The 14,439-nt window shown below is 38.7% G+C and overlaps 1 protein-coding gene across 1 annotated transcript; it reads left to right on the top strand.

Moving 5' to 3' along the window:
• The first annotated feature begins 460 nt into the window (after positions 1-460).
• On the top strand, positions 461-13,837 carry pam16 (presequence translocase associated motor 16). Its single transcript, XM_062532958.1, has 5 exons — positions 461-730; positions 1,038-1,122; positions 1,233-1,369; positions 8,170-8,235; positions 13,646-13,837. Exons 1-5 carry the CDS (start codon positions 728-730, stop codon positions 13,739-13,741), a joined length of 387 nt encoding a protein of 128 aa, XP_062388942.1. The 5' UTR covers positions 461-727; the 3' UTR covers positions 13,742-13,837.
• Positions 13,838-14,439: the final 602 nt, after the last annotated feature.

The following is a 14,439-nucleotide window of genomic DNA, read 5'->3' as shown; positions in this document are numbered from 1 at the left end:
CAAAAGAGCATTTTGAGGAGAAATTACATTGTTTTGAAGGTAAAGTGTCATTTTGCAGGAGAATTGCAGGGTTTTGCCCATTGTGTGTGTTGTTTTGGAGTTCTGAGAGTATGAGGCATGTTTTCAGAAAATGTGTGTTAACAATCGAGAAAAACTGTAATTTAACTATATCTTTGTCATTTTTTTGCCCAAAAACGACCAAACTTTGCACTGCACTCACGCGTGCCAGTAGCAAGACCTAGCCTATGTCAAATTTTAGGTCAGTCGGATGAGTGGTTCGAGAGTTATGCATGGAACACACAGACAGACGTTCCTTGCATTAATTAATATATAGATATATAGCTATAATAGATAGATGTGGTTACCGTGACTTTTATTTTGAAAAACAAAATGCTAACTTCCGGTACATACATCCGGTATGAACGTTCTATTCCGTTCTATTCACGTTGCTATTTGATCATCCAACCACATGGTGATAACATTTCTCTCACTGCACAGAGCTGCAAACTTCTATGGGAACAGTGTGACCTCTGAACGTTAACACTGTTACAATAACCTTGACAGCAAAAAGGCTTTAAAGACGGACGATCCAGTTTGAAGACGATACTGTTTTTGAAGTCCTGGCGCAAGTGCATAGTTCAATTTTAAAGTCTGTGCCGTTTCTAAGCGGGCAGAAGAGGTAACAGGCCTATAACTTCAAGTTAACGTTGAAGGAAAACTATCAACGATGGTGAGTTGCCTTTCTTTGGATAATATTCAGTGTGAATCAAGCTTTTCGACAGGTTAACAGTTGCCCCGTAATAATTATCGTTATTACTTACGAACGTAATATTTGATGCAACTGTTAGCTGAGTTGGCTAATGTGGGTAACACGCAGGCTGCATGGTGTGACATTATTGTTAACGGTGTTGCTGAAAAAACATGTGAATAATGTTGAAATGGATTTCCCTCTGTTAATAGTATTACCATACGTGTTAATGCGTTGTTCGTTTTGGTATTCGCCTGTGTCCTCACATGGTCTTCCTGTCTTTACTCAGGCTAAGTACCTTGCCCAGATCATCGTAATGGGTGCCCAGGTAGTTGGACGGGCTTTTGCGAGAGCACTGCGGCAAGAATATGCCGGTAATTTATTTTCATAGTACATTTGCCTGTAACAACTTCACTTCGGTCACCACTACCTCAGTCACCATTGAAAGCTTGATGGGTCTTTGTCTCTTGCTTTCGTTATGCAGCCAGCCAAGAGGCTGCCAGAGCAAGAGGTCGCGCGGGTAAAGAATCTGCTGCTGCGTCTAGCATCACGGGTATGACGTTACAGGAGGCACAACAAATACTGAACATCTCAACACTTACGCCAGAAGAAATACAAAAGGTAGGCATATGGCAGCATTATTCTTATCGGTGCTGTAGTCTTTGTTGACAAAACCTTCAGATTTAAATTATATGGTAGGTCTAGAGAGGGGGCAGTTGAGTCACTTTACTACACTACAGGTGAATAGGGTAACATTTTTAACTTAAAGATATCTTCATGAAACTTGACCAGTTGAATACCGGTACTCACATAAATAGGAGAAAAAATGTATTGCAAGTTGTCTGTAATTTTATGTTTAAATATGCTAAATAAGCTTTATCTAATTAAAGATGTGCTAATTTGCATATATTTTGACGCAAAGGATCTGACCATTGGAAAAAGCCAGGTTGAAAATGATTTTTTTTTCTTGTGTTAATATGTCAAATAAAAAAACATTTACAGAGGGAATTATGAATATCTTCTTTTGTTATCCAGTAAATCAGAAAATACTGTCAATTGGATTTAAAAAAAAAATGGATTTTCGCCCTATTTTTAGGCATAAAAAGTCATAAATCAGGCCAAGAATTCAATGTCAACAAATGCCTCTGTAAATATCTTCCAAATATAGTTAGGAATAAGACTGGAAAGTTTGGTGTATGTAGGTGCTGCAGAAGTGGACATGCATGGCATGGCGTGTGGGGGAAAAAAACATTTTGAGAAAACGGCCTTTGAAGATTTTTATGGCAAAATTCAACACATTTCTCTTGAACGCCAGCAATTACAGACGAAATATGCTTTTAGTTCCAAGTAAGATCCATGTATCACACTGTATAACATCCAAAGCTCTTATTACTATCAGTTATAATTATAAATGACATCTATCATTGCTCATTGCAACATCCATCACATAACTTTTCACTTTTTTGGCTGTGCTTACACTTTTGCGTCTCCTCTTTACACTGGTGGACTGGACACTATTAGCTTTTGAGATCCTAATGTCCTGATTTTGCATGGCGCTGACAGTCACAACTGTGCTCTGAAGCCACAATTTCTCCATTACAGCCAAGCATGGCAGAGGCACCCTCATTAAATGTAGAAATGGCCATACTGGCTGTGGCCTCTACTCTACTTTTCCCCATAAACACTGTTTCTGGACATTGGGCCCATATGACCAAGTTAAGGCATTCATTGGCATTCTGAGTGCCTCCATGCTGCATTCGCTTGAGCAGACTGTCACTGGACATTCGGTGATACACAGGGAGCAACTTCTGACCCACTTCCCGTGATAAAGAGTTTCCTGGGTGAAGCTTATGACTCTCTGGACTTTCTCCATTCTCCTCTGCTCTCCTATACCAACACCAGGATGGACTGCAGCGTGTGTGCATTGGATTCTCATCACTAGACATAGAATGAAGGAGGCCAGCCCATATTTCTGCTTTCATCCGATCTAGTGAGCCTTGGTTGTTTAAGGGCTTGTCCACACGGAGACGAGTTTTGGGTTAAACGCAGCTGTTTTGCTTCGTTTTGGCCGTTCATCCAAACGAATACTGCAAACGCATAGCCCTAAAACGAATCGATCTGAAACCGGGTCCCAGAGTGCATAATTTCGAATATGCAGCCCTCTAGCGTTCGTTTGGACGGGGACGCATACCTGCGTTTCGATGATGTCATCGCCACACTCCTCGCAATACTCTGGAGTAGCCTAGGCTAATTAGCCCGCTTGCTTGCGAGACTCGGCTGTGAACTGCACCGGTTTCCTTATTATTTGGGTTTACGTTGCCAGGTGTTAGCCTATGACAGAACGATTGAAATAAATTGAAAGTAAGTGATTGTGTAGGCTATGTGTCGGGTGTATGGCAACCTGTTGTCAGAAAATGAATGGATCAGTTATTTTCGAATGAAGTATGATGGCCATGCAAATTACGAGAGTTTTTCGGGAGAAACAACAAAACGGGAGCTCGGCAGGAGATGACCTTAAAGGGATATTCCGCCATTTTTGGAAATACGCTCATTTCCCACCTCCCCTCGAGCAAAACAATCGATATTTACCTTGTTCCCGTTCATCCAGCCATTCCGTGAGTCTGGCGATACAACTTTTAGCTTCAGCCTAGCATAGATCATTGAATCGGATTAGACCATTAGCTTCTCGCCTGCTAGCTTCATGTTTAAAAGTGACTAAGATTTCTGGTAATTTTCCCATTTAAAACGTGTCTCCTCAAGTTAGAAAGTGCAATAAGACCAACTGAACATGAAACCTGGCGTTTTTCTAGGCTAATTTGACATGGAACTACACTCTCATCTGGCGTAATAATCAAGGCAACTTGCAAACGTACCATAGGCGCAGTGATATTGTACGCAGCATCTGAAAATAGTCCCCATAGACAACAAGCAGTAGTAGTGCCAGTAGTTTGCAAGTTGCCTTGATTATTACGCCAGATGAGGGTGTAGTTCCATGTCAAATCAGTTAATGGAGTACATTATATTTTGTTTTGTGTGTACGGTTACAACAAAAAAGTTCAGAACAAATCTTTTTTCTCATCCTTGGTTAAGTTAGTGGAAGAATGGAAAGTGCTTTATACTGCTGATAAAATTATTATGGGAGGGGACTTTAATCTAGCACCTGATCTCTGGTTGGACCGTATGCCTCCAAAGGGACAATGTCACAACTATGATGAAACCATTCTGAATGTTACTACAAGTCTAAAACTAGCTGATTACTGGAGACTGAAATATCCTGCACAATATATACCTGGTTCAATGCATCAGGCAATGGCCAGTGCTCAAGGTTAGATTATTGGTTAATCTCAGAGGAATTAACCAATAACATTACAAAGTGTGAAATATCTGCTTCCCCCTTAACTGATCACTGTGTAGGTACATTGTCCTTATCTTTATTTAGACATGAAGGGGTTCCAAGTCAAGTGTGGAAGTTTAATAATTCATTGCTGGATAATGTTAAATTTAGTTCAGAAATCAAGCAGTTGATTCAAGAGATCATTTCTATGGAAATGTCATGCTTGAACAAATGGGAATGGTTTAAATTCCAAGTTAAACAGATTGCTATAAAAATAAGTAAGACTATTTGTAAAATGAAGAAACAGAAACAACAGGATATTATTAAGAATATCAACCACCTATGCTGCAAAGCTGATCTAACTAATGAGGAAAGCAGCAAACTAGTCAGTTTACAAAATGATCTTGATAGTCTGTATTTGGAAAAAGCTGAGGGAGCCTTTGTACGTTTGAGGGCTCGCTGGATTGAAGAAGGCGAGAAAAACTCCTTATTTTTTCAGCTTGGAAAAACATAGGCAAAGCAAAAGGAAAATTCAGAAATTGTGCATGAATGGTAATGAAACTGAAAGCTAAACTGAAATTAATGAAGAAATAAGAACATTCTATGACAAGTTATACAAATCTCAGTTTTCAAAGGTCGATTGTTCCTTGTTTTTCAAAAAAGCTAAAGAATTTCAAATGAATATAGATGATAATTTCAAACAATATATGGAGGATGAACTTAATATTGAAGAACTAAACCGAGCAATAGTGCGTATGGCTAAGGGAAAGTCACCAGGCATTGACAGCCTAACAGTAGAATTTTATCTGTTCTTTTGGAGTGAAATTAGAGGGTTACTACTTCACAATGCATTCTTGGAATGTATAGAACAAGGAAACCTATCAGCCACTATGTAACAAGGCCTTATAACTTTGATCCCCAAACCCAATAAAAATGTTTTGTCATTGGATAACTGGAGACCAATAACTCTGTTATGCAATGATTACAAGCTTTTGACACATGTTTATGCAAACCGATTAAATGAAGGTTTATTGAAGATAATAGATGAGTGTCAATCTGCCTTTGTGAAGGGTAGGAATATATATAATCATACTAGATTGATATTAGATATGATCGATTATAGGGAATTCATTGATACTGATAGTTTTGTATTATTTCTTGACTTTTATAAGGCTTTTGATACAGTTGAACATGTTTTCTTGTTAGAAACACTTAGGTTTATGGGTTTTGGGGAGAGATTCTGCAATATAGTACAGATGTTTTATAATGATATTTACAGTTCTGTATCCTTAAATCCTGGAATGACTCCTAGGTTTAATGTGATGCATGGAATTCGACAAGGATGCCCAATTTCACCAAAATTGTTTATTTTGACCACTCAGTTATTAGCATTGCTTATTAATAATAGTGGTGATCTACATGGTATAACCATTTTTGACGAGGAATTTAGAATAAGTCAATTTGCAGATGATACATCATTGTTCTTGAGAGATAAATCTATGGTTGTTAAAGCCTTACAAATCATACAAATATTTTCATCAGGGTTATCCCTTAATATTAATAAATGTGAATTACTTCCTATTCATACTTGCACTGAATCATCTATTGCTTCAATTAGAGTGGAACCTGGAGTTAAATATCTTGGAATAACAATATCGAAAAATAATATAAGAAGGGAAAATATGAACATTTCCAATCGTATACCTGATAAGAAGAAATCTCTTAGTCGATGGTTAACAAGAGACTTGACTATCTTTGGTAGAAGGAATGGTTTGAAAAAGGCATTGTATTTATAACGGACATAATGGATAGTAATGGGGAATTGCTGGATCATCTGTCCCTTAAAAATAAATATAACTTAAATTGCACCCAGCATGAATATAATAAGATTTGCAAGGCAATCCCCATACCACTGCTTAAAATGATCCAAAATACTTTAAGGTGTTCTAGTATTGAAACAGTTTTACCTGAACTGGTAATAAATTCGACTCCCATTACAGATAACAAATGTAATAACAGATTTATTGGCATAATTAATTGGCAAAATAATTAGTTTCATCGCTTCAATAGAGCCTTATTTGTAGAAGCTGACAGTTCATCAGTATTTGAGAAGGCTTATACTAAGTACATTAAATGGCCTGTCCCCCCCCCCCCCCCAAGGTTAAAGAAACTCATTTTAAAATTATTAATAAAATATATCCAGTTGGCGACTTTCTTAAAAAAAGATTTAAATTTGAGGTTGAACTATGTAATTTGTGTAGCTTATCAGATGATACACTAGAACACATGTTTTACTCTTGCCCTGCTTCCAGTATTTTTTGGATTAATGTTTACAATGTTTGGATATCTGTGAAGATTCATGACCTTCCGCCTTTTATGTCCACTGATGTACTTTTCTGTAATGTAAACACTTCCTTTTTTGATTTAATTAACATCCATTATTATTATGGGTAAATATCATATACATTGTTGTAAATGGAGAAATACAAAACCCTCCTTTGTATGTTTTTTTAATGAGTTTAAAATGTTTATATCGTCACTCCAAAAAGTAAAAAATAAGGTAGCCATGAAAGTGTCTTCAGACATGTTAAAATTATCGCTGTTGTGAATTACTATGGTTTATGTTATTTCTTTTCTTATTATTTTCATTAGGCTATTAATTGTATAGCTTCACTATTTACTCCTGTATTGTTTCTTCCCCCTAGCGTCTTGTATAACTTGATTGTCCTTATGTCTTTATGATTTTGAGTTGTATGTTGAAAATTCATTAATATATAAAAACAAAACAAAGCAAAAAAGAGTGAAGAGAAATCTGGCTAGTCAGGCTAGTGAAGAGATATTTAAGAAGGGAAAAAAATAGTGATTACTAAAAAGAACAAATATGTGTGGCTCAAGTATTGTCACCTCATCACTAATATTTTGTAGAGCCTCCCTTTGCCAAAATGGTCTTCTCTTAAAAAAAGAAAGAAAGAAAAAAAAAGTTCATCCTGTCGGGAGTTATTTTCCAAAAATGACCGGCGTTCTATACATTATCCCTTACATAACATAGCATTTCCTTGAATCGACAATAGCATTTTACTTATGGGCGGGACACTAGACTGTTGCGAATCGCGATGGTACTGCTCCAGACTTCAGAACCGATAACTTATTTTAAATGATACTGTTGTGGTATTGTTCCTAAGATAAGCCATTTAATACTCAACTCTGGGTTCTTGTAGCCTGGTAGTAAACCAGACCCTGGAATCTTTCAGATTTAGGATCTGGCCACGAATAATGAAAATGGCCCAACTCGAGGGGCAGCACCAAGCATGCATTTGAAAATCTCACTGCACACAATTGGATAACACTACGACCAATGTTTACTCTGACTGATTCTGAACTTCGATGCAATTGGATAACAGTACGACCAAAAACAAAAAGTTGTAGGGCTGTCATCATCAGTTCCTTTTTTGGTGTCCCCCGATGCTTGGGGTAAAAGTAACGTGCATCATTGCTCATTGCCAGAGTATCTGGATTTCCAGGGTAGGGTTCTTGGGCAAAATATGCGTTGTTGAACTTCTATTCCTGCATAGCGCACAAGTCCGTTGACGTTCAAAACTGTTACTAGGCTTCACAAATTCTGTGAGCGCAGTCTCAACTGGGTGTGCTCATGTAATGACCTCGGGTCATATCCACATCAGAATGACCAGCTTTTTCAATTGGCCTAATTTCTCCGGTATTTCTTTTCAGAGGCTAGAGCTGACAGAGACAGTAGGAGTTCATTTTCACATTCATGACAACAGAGACACATGGACCTGGCACATAAAAAAAACAAAAAAGACAGTGAAAGTGGTTTTGTGCGGCAGGGCACCTTTAACCAATATGGTTGGTCACGTTTCTCTCTGTCACCATACGTTTGTATCCCTGCTTTTAGTATGATGCAATGATGTTGGCCATCATGCGAAAACTATTACTTGTTGTGACTTTAGAAGTGAATCTTTAAACATAGCACAGCTGATAATGTTGTAATTGTTTCAGAATGTATTGTGTGGATGTTATTCAAGGTGAATTTCACTTACTTTAAGTCCTCCACTGTTATCTGTTTCAGAACTATGAACATTTATTTAAAGCCAACGACAAATCTGTTGGTGGCTCCTTCTACCTACAATCAAAGGTGAGTGTTTCTTTGACCTTTTCTGTCCAGTGTACACATTGTTTATTTTTGACATCCTTTGTTTACAAAACAAGTTGATGTGTGTACACCCCTCCAACCGCCAACCAGCCACTGAGGCAGGGCTGTACACTGCGAGCAGGTCGTTGCAAAAACGAGTAAAAATATATTAGTGCGAGTTTAAAAAAACAAATACTCGCACACATGCGAGTACTGATTTCAACCCTTTCATTTGCATTTTGCTCCTAAAATGAATCCACACCAAGTGGATTCCGGTGTGAAATTGAGCTTAACTGTACCGAAACATGTTAAGGTGTTCTCACACGTGTTGAAGACGGACCTTCGCTCACCCCCCAGCATCACGAACTCCGCCGTTTTCAGCCTAGCTTGCAGTAGGCTTGAATCTATTAGATTGTAGCCTATGCAGCTAAATCGCTATTTTTAAACCATTAAAAAGGTTCCAAGTAACTCCACACTGCATTGGTAGACTTCTGAGGGTCCTGACATTTAAAACGAGATACTTAGAACTTTGGAAGTGCACAGGAAGTTTATTAAAAAAGACTGTTTATTCAAGCAGTACCTTCATAGAATCTCTCCGCTGGGCGCCATCTTGTGGTGAAGTCGCGATAAGTCGACTGACGAGCACAAAAGACAGGGGGACATATTGCAAACATTTTGAGCTTTGTTACTCATCATGCTCATGTAGACAGTATAACTATATATTTCCTATGGAATTACTTTTGCAATATGTTCCCCTGTCCTTCCTGTTCGTTCGTGCTCTCGACTTGATTACAAGATGGCGCCCAGCGGAGAGATTCTATGAAGGTACTGCTTGTAAACAGTCTTTTTTAACAAACTTCCTGTGCATTTCCAAAGTTCTCAGTATCTCGTTTTAAATGTCAGGACCCTCAGAAGTCTACCAATGCAGTGTGGAGTTACTTGGAACCGTTTTAATGGTTTAAAAATAGCATAGGCTACGTGATGCCCAATCTAATAGATTCAAGCCTACTGCAAGCTAGGCTGAAAACGGCGGAGTTCGGAATGCTGGGGGGTGAGCGAAGGTCTGTCTTCAACATGTGTGAGAACACCTTAACATGTTTAGGTACAGTTAGGCTCAATTTCACACCGGAATTCTCCTTTAACACAGAGTAGAGACCGTGCGTTAATTCCTCCCAGCTTCACCTGAGCCTGCATTTGACATAGGCCTGGTAGACTTCTATGAAACAAAAATGGTATACTGATTCTGTTGTCTAAATGATGTATTTAACCACGATTCGGTGTAGGCTACATCTGCTTTTAAGGCGGAACATTTTCATCGCAAATGTGCGCTGTATAGCCACTCTGCGTCTTTTTATGGCTATACGTTCACATTAAATCCATTCCACTAACGTTATCAGGAGAATAGGCTACCTAACGTTTTATTTTGAGCACTGGTTGTCACTCATTGAATATAACAGATATAGGCTACCAAACTCCAAGACAAGTCATGGCAGAGTAAGTTAAGCACCCAGCCAATTAAACATGACCAAGGAAAAAGTGAAAGGACAACTCACAATGCCATGCCACGGTAGGCTACCTAAATCATAGAAGTTAACATTGCTGGACACTCATCTTTTCTATTACACTGAAATATTTGTCTTTACCGTTGTTAGTCTTAAAGTGACAGGCACTCAATTAGACCTACACACCACCCCTGTAATATCATTAAAGACCAGTGTAATCAATATGAAGTATTCAAATTACTTAAATAAATTTTAAGCTATAAGTAATTCAGCAGATCCTATAATGCTATGAATTGTTAACAAAATTTATACAAATTCTGAATTCAAAATATGAAATAGAAACTAGACAAGCCCTTTTCTGTGTGTACGGAGGGTTTGAGCAGAGACTAGGATTGCCACTGCTGTGAATGATCTGTATCCTGCTTAAGGCAATAAGGTTTTCAATGAAATTTCATAGTGCTCCTACATTTTTTTCTGTGCTCCTAAATTTTTTCATTTAGGAGCACCTATGCTCCTAGTGAAAAAGTTAAGCGTACAGCCCTGCACTGAGGGTATGTCTTTGTTGTGGTTTAGTAGTCTTTGTATTCTTTTGATGTGTAAGGAGTAGGGCTGGACGATAATGGACAAAATGATTATCACGATTATTTTGAGCAATATTGATATCATGATTAATTATCACGATTATTTTTTATTTCAAAACAAATTTTATTGTCATTATGCTTATTATAACGGTGATTGGATTTTTTTTTTTTTTTTTACATTTAAATAGCCTACCTTGGAACACCAGAGTATTATATTATATCTATATAATATAATAAGATATATAAAAAGATATATAAAAAGAGAAAATCCTTCATGCTGATATTCATAACAGCACACTTTATGCAGATTATAGGCTACTGTTCTTATACAACTCCACCTCTTTAATTCAGCTGTCTGGTTGAAGCCTCAAAATATTGTAAACAAAATAGGCTATAGTTGGCTAGCTTAGTCTACTGGTTGGACTGTTCCGTTTCCCCACGTGTGTTTAAGTTTCAAGGTAGGCTAACACTTGTTCTCCTTGGGACAGGCCCTTTTGAGTTTTGGAGTTGGAAAATATTGGTATTGAGATGCAAGAGTTTTAATCAATCTGTGCAGCATGCTAATTATTTATGCTAAACGGATTTAATAATAATTTAGCTAGTCTTCTATTCGTCATTGCTTTCACGATTGTGAATGTTTTATTTGGATTAAATGTGCATGTCGAGGGGCGGGTGTCCATTGAGTGCGCATGAGAGGGAGGGGGAGAACGAGAAAAAGCGGGCCAAGGCGAGGGGGTTTACTTTTATAGGCCTACTGTTTTGTAAAGTTTCACGCATTGTCTACAATGAAAACTTTTGAAAGATATGCTTTCACCCGTGCAGCCTGAGGTGCACCATTGCGACATAGATTTTTTTTCAGTCGCACTCTCAAAAAGTTGGTCCCTGATAAGTCAAAGCTTCGTGCGTGCGAGACGCGCGTGAGTGGCAGAGAGAAAGGAGGAAAGGGAAATGCAGCGAATACCATGCGTATTTTTAATAGCGTTTAAAATAAATTAATAACGAAACGCAATATGTGGCGGCTGCCGTTGAATCTGTGGCACATCGCCACAAAGTAGTCTATGTGTGGGAAACACTGCGACTGCTACCTGTTGTGGTATGTTCACCACGTTACTTTTATCCTCTGTGACTAGTGTCTATCTAGAAACCTAGAGGTGGAAAACTCCAGCTTCAGTTGCTGCGTTTACATGAGAGCTTTAATTCCGAATAAAAACAAGTTAATTCGGAATAAAAGTTAATTCCTCTTTAAAAGAGACCATGTAAACGTTTATTCCGCTTGAAAATGATTATCCGGAATCAAACTCAATTCCGAATTAAGTGGTTGGTTTATTCCGATGTTAAAGCGGAATTAACTTTCTCCTATGTAAACCTTTATTCCGATTCAAAGTTTATTCCGTTTGTTTGGCGCATGCTCGTACAAGGAGGAAGAAGAAGCGCATGCTCGTTTCATTGCTAATTCGGCTCCGTCGTCTTCCCCCCCTTCTCCGAAACTCTTCTCCTCGGCTAGCAAAGGTGAAACTTGACAATATTCTCAAGCTGCTGGTTATATAGTAGGCCTATTATCAGAATTACTGCGAAAACCGTTTTCGTTATGTTATTGCCCATGCTGTAACGTTAACCCGAGATGACAAAAAAGCCGCTAGCCAGCTAAAATTTGTTTTCTTCCGGTATACCTTAATTAGTCTACGTTCATGCGCCGCCTGTCCAATCGGAACCCTTCCCAACCCCCAGACGTTCAGCAGCATACAACAAAGCAGAATTAACCTATGTTCCATGTAAACGCCAATTCGGAATTATTATTTCCATGTAAACTCGAAGGAGAATATTTTAATTCCGAACTATTTAATTCTGAATAAACTAATTCGGAATTAAAAATATCATGTAAATGTGGCCAGTGAGTAAAAGTCCTACCACACATCTATGCCAACCATTCATTTAAACCAGCTGATTCTAATTAGCACAACTCTTCAGCTAGGTAGAGCAGCTAAAATTCGATATATTGTGCAGCCCTAGTAAGGTAGCCTAGAAATCTAGACGCCCCTAGCGGCAGCAAATGTAATTTGGCTGGCGGGGCAGTCTAGCAACGCTCCGTAGAGCTAAGGAGCTGAGAAATGGAAAATAAAAGCGGGCCAATCACAGCGTGTATAGAGTCAGTGGGTGGGCTTAACATAATGGTGACTGACATGCGACCAGAAGTTGCGACGGTAACGCATCCTGTTATTTGAAAACAAGAAGATGATTCGTTTAGCGTTATCCTATTGCGTGGAGAGGGAAGGTTACGCATCCTGCTACTTGAAAACAAGAAGATGATTCGTTTAGCGTTATCCTATTGCGGGGAGGGAATTTGAATTTGAGTCGCCATTTTCCAGAAATACATCATGTCCGGTGCCGTTTTCCCATAGTTTTCCTCATGCTGATTGGTGGCTGTTCCACTCTCAGCTCACGAGCTCTCCTTCTGTACCTTACGTCAATCAGTAACCTGCCACTTAATTGGCTAAGTAAAACGGCACCGGAAACAAGCCCCTTGAAACGCCATGTTGAAGCCTGAAAAAATCGTTCAATTTTGGCAATTTTCACTAGCCTAGCATTCCCATTGAAATGAATGGGGGCGGGACTTGTTCACTCTCTCCAGTTCTTATAATACCTCCATGACGGTGAGTGTCCAGACCCTACATCTTGATGTGGGTCTGGCTCATCAGGCTACTAGTAAGGAGGAGTTATGATAAAAACGACTGGCTAATTTTTCATGAAACCTGATGGATACGTGTAGTGTACCCTATGGAGCCCTGTACATTTTGGTCTGCATTCCAAACCAATACATGGTTGGACTTTTACTCACTGAAGCTGGAGTTTTCCACCTATGCTAGAAGCTAAACTGCGTGGTGCAGGGAGCAACTGTAATTGGCTCATGGAGGCACGTGATCAGACAGTGGTTTACGGAGCGCTAGAGTGGCTTTAAAAAAACCCCGATAAGCCAATATCCTTAAAAAACTCCAACGCGTTTCGGCCATGTAGCCTTCATCAGGGAGTCAAAACACGACTCCTTTGACTCCCTGATGAAGGCTACATGGCCGAAACGTGTTGGAGTTTTTAAAAAGGTTTAATGTGACCGAGCCGCTACAATAAAGGCTTTTTAACTTTTGTTACATGAGTGCCTTGGAGTTCCTTTAGTTTTTCCAAATGGTGACTGGCTTTGATGATTTTCGGCTAGGTGGAAATCCATATCTGCCAGATCAAATGGGATGCTCTTAGATTTGCCTTGTTCTCAGGCTATAGATGTTCCACTGGCAGTGATTTGGCTTATTCAGTCTTCTCCCCTTTGTATTCCTACAGGTCGTAAGGGCAAAGGAACGCCTTGATGAAGAACTGTCCATTCAGAATCAGGACAAACAGACAAAACCTCCACAGGATCAGCAGTCGACGACATGAAGAATGATAATTCATCCACTTCAACCATGTGACCACATACCCAAACCCTTTCTAAATTATGCCCCTACCTGTAATAAAGCCTTATTCTTTTCTGTACTTGTCTATGGTTGTCTTTGATTTGACTACAAACAAGACTCAAGGAAAATGCTATAGTTTTGGCATACAGTAATACATGTATCAAATGCACCTTTATTAAACATTTCTTACTCATGTGATGCTATCAATACAGTAAAATCCACTAAAACAGGAGTACATAATTATGTTGTATTAACTATGCACTTATCTTACCTTTTGCATATTCCTCCTCGGAAACATAATTCCAAGACAGTATATTTCATTTTTCAACTTATATCACTCATTTACAAGAAAAGGCACTTTGAGAAATAAAATACTGTTATTTAAAGATTTAAAAATGTGCAGAAAATGAATACTGGCCTTGCCTGGCCATTGTCTATTGGTAAACCTTTGTGCACCTCTGGACTATCAGTAAGGCATCTCACCTGGTTCAAATAACTACTGTAAATCATACTTGTCTTGCTCACAACCAAACAAAGACATTCCGAGTTTAAGGAGAAAATATCCAGGCCAGAATTCCCAAGCTTGTGTTGTGATCATGGGAAAATGCAAAGATTTCCTGAAACAGGGTTACTTATTATTATTATTATTATTTAATGGCACAATAAAAGAGGGAATTGCTT

The sequence above is a fragment of the Sardina pilchardus genome, chromosome 3, assembly GCF_963854185.1.
Source record: "Sardina pilchardus chromosome 3, fSarPil1.1, whole genome shotgun sequence".
Lineage (NCBI taxonomy): Eukaryota > Metazoa > Chordata > Actinopteri > Clupeiformes > Clupeidae > Sardina > Sardina pilchardus.
This window is presented reverse-complemented; position numbering and strand designations above follow the sequence as displayed.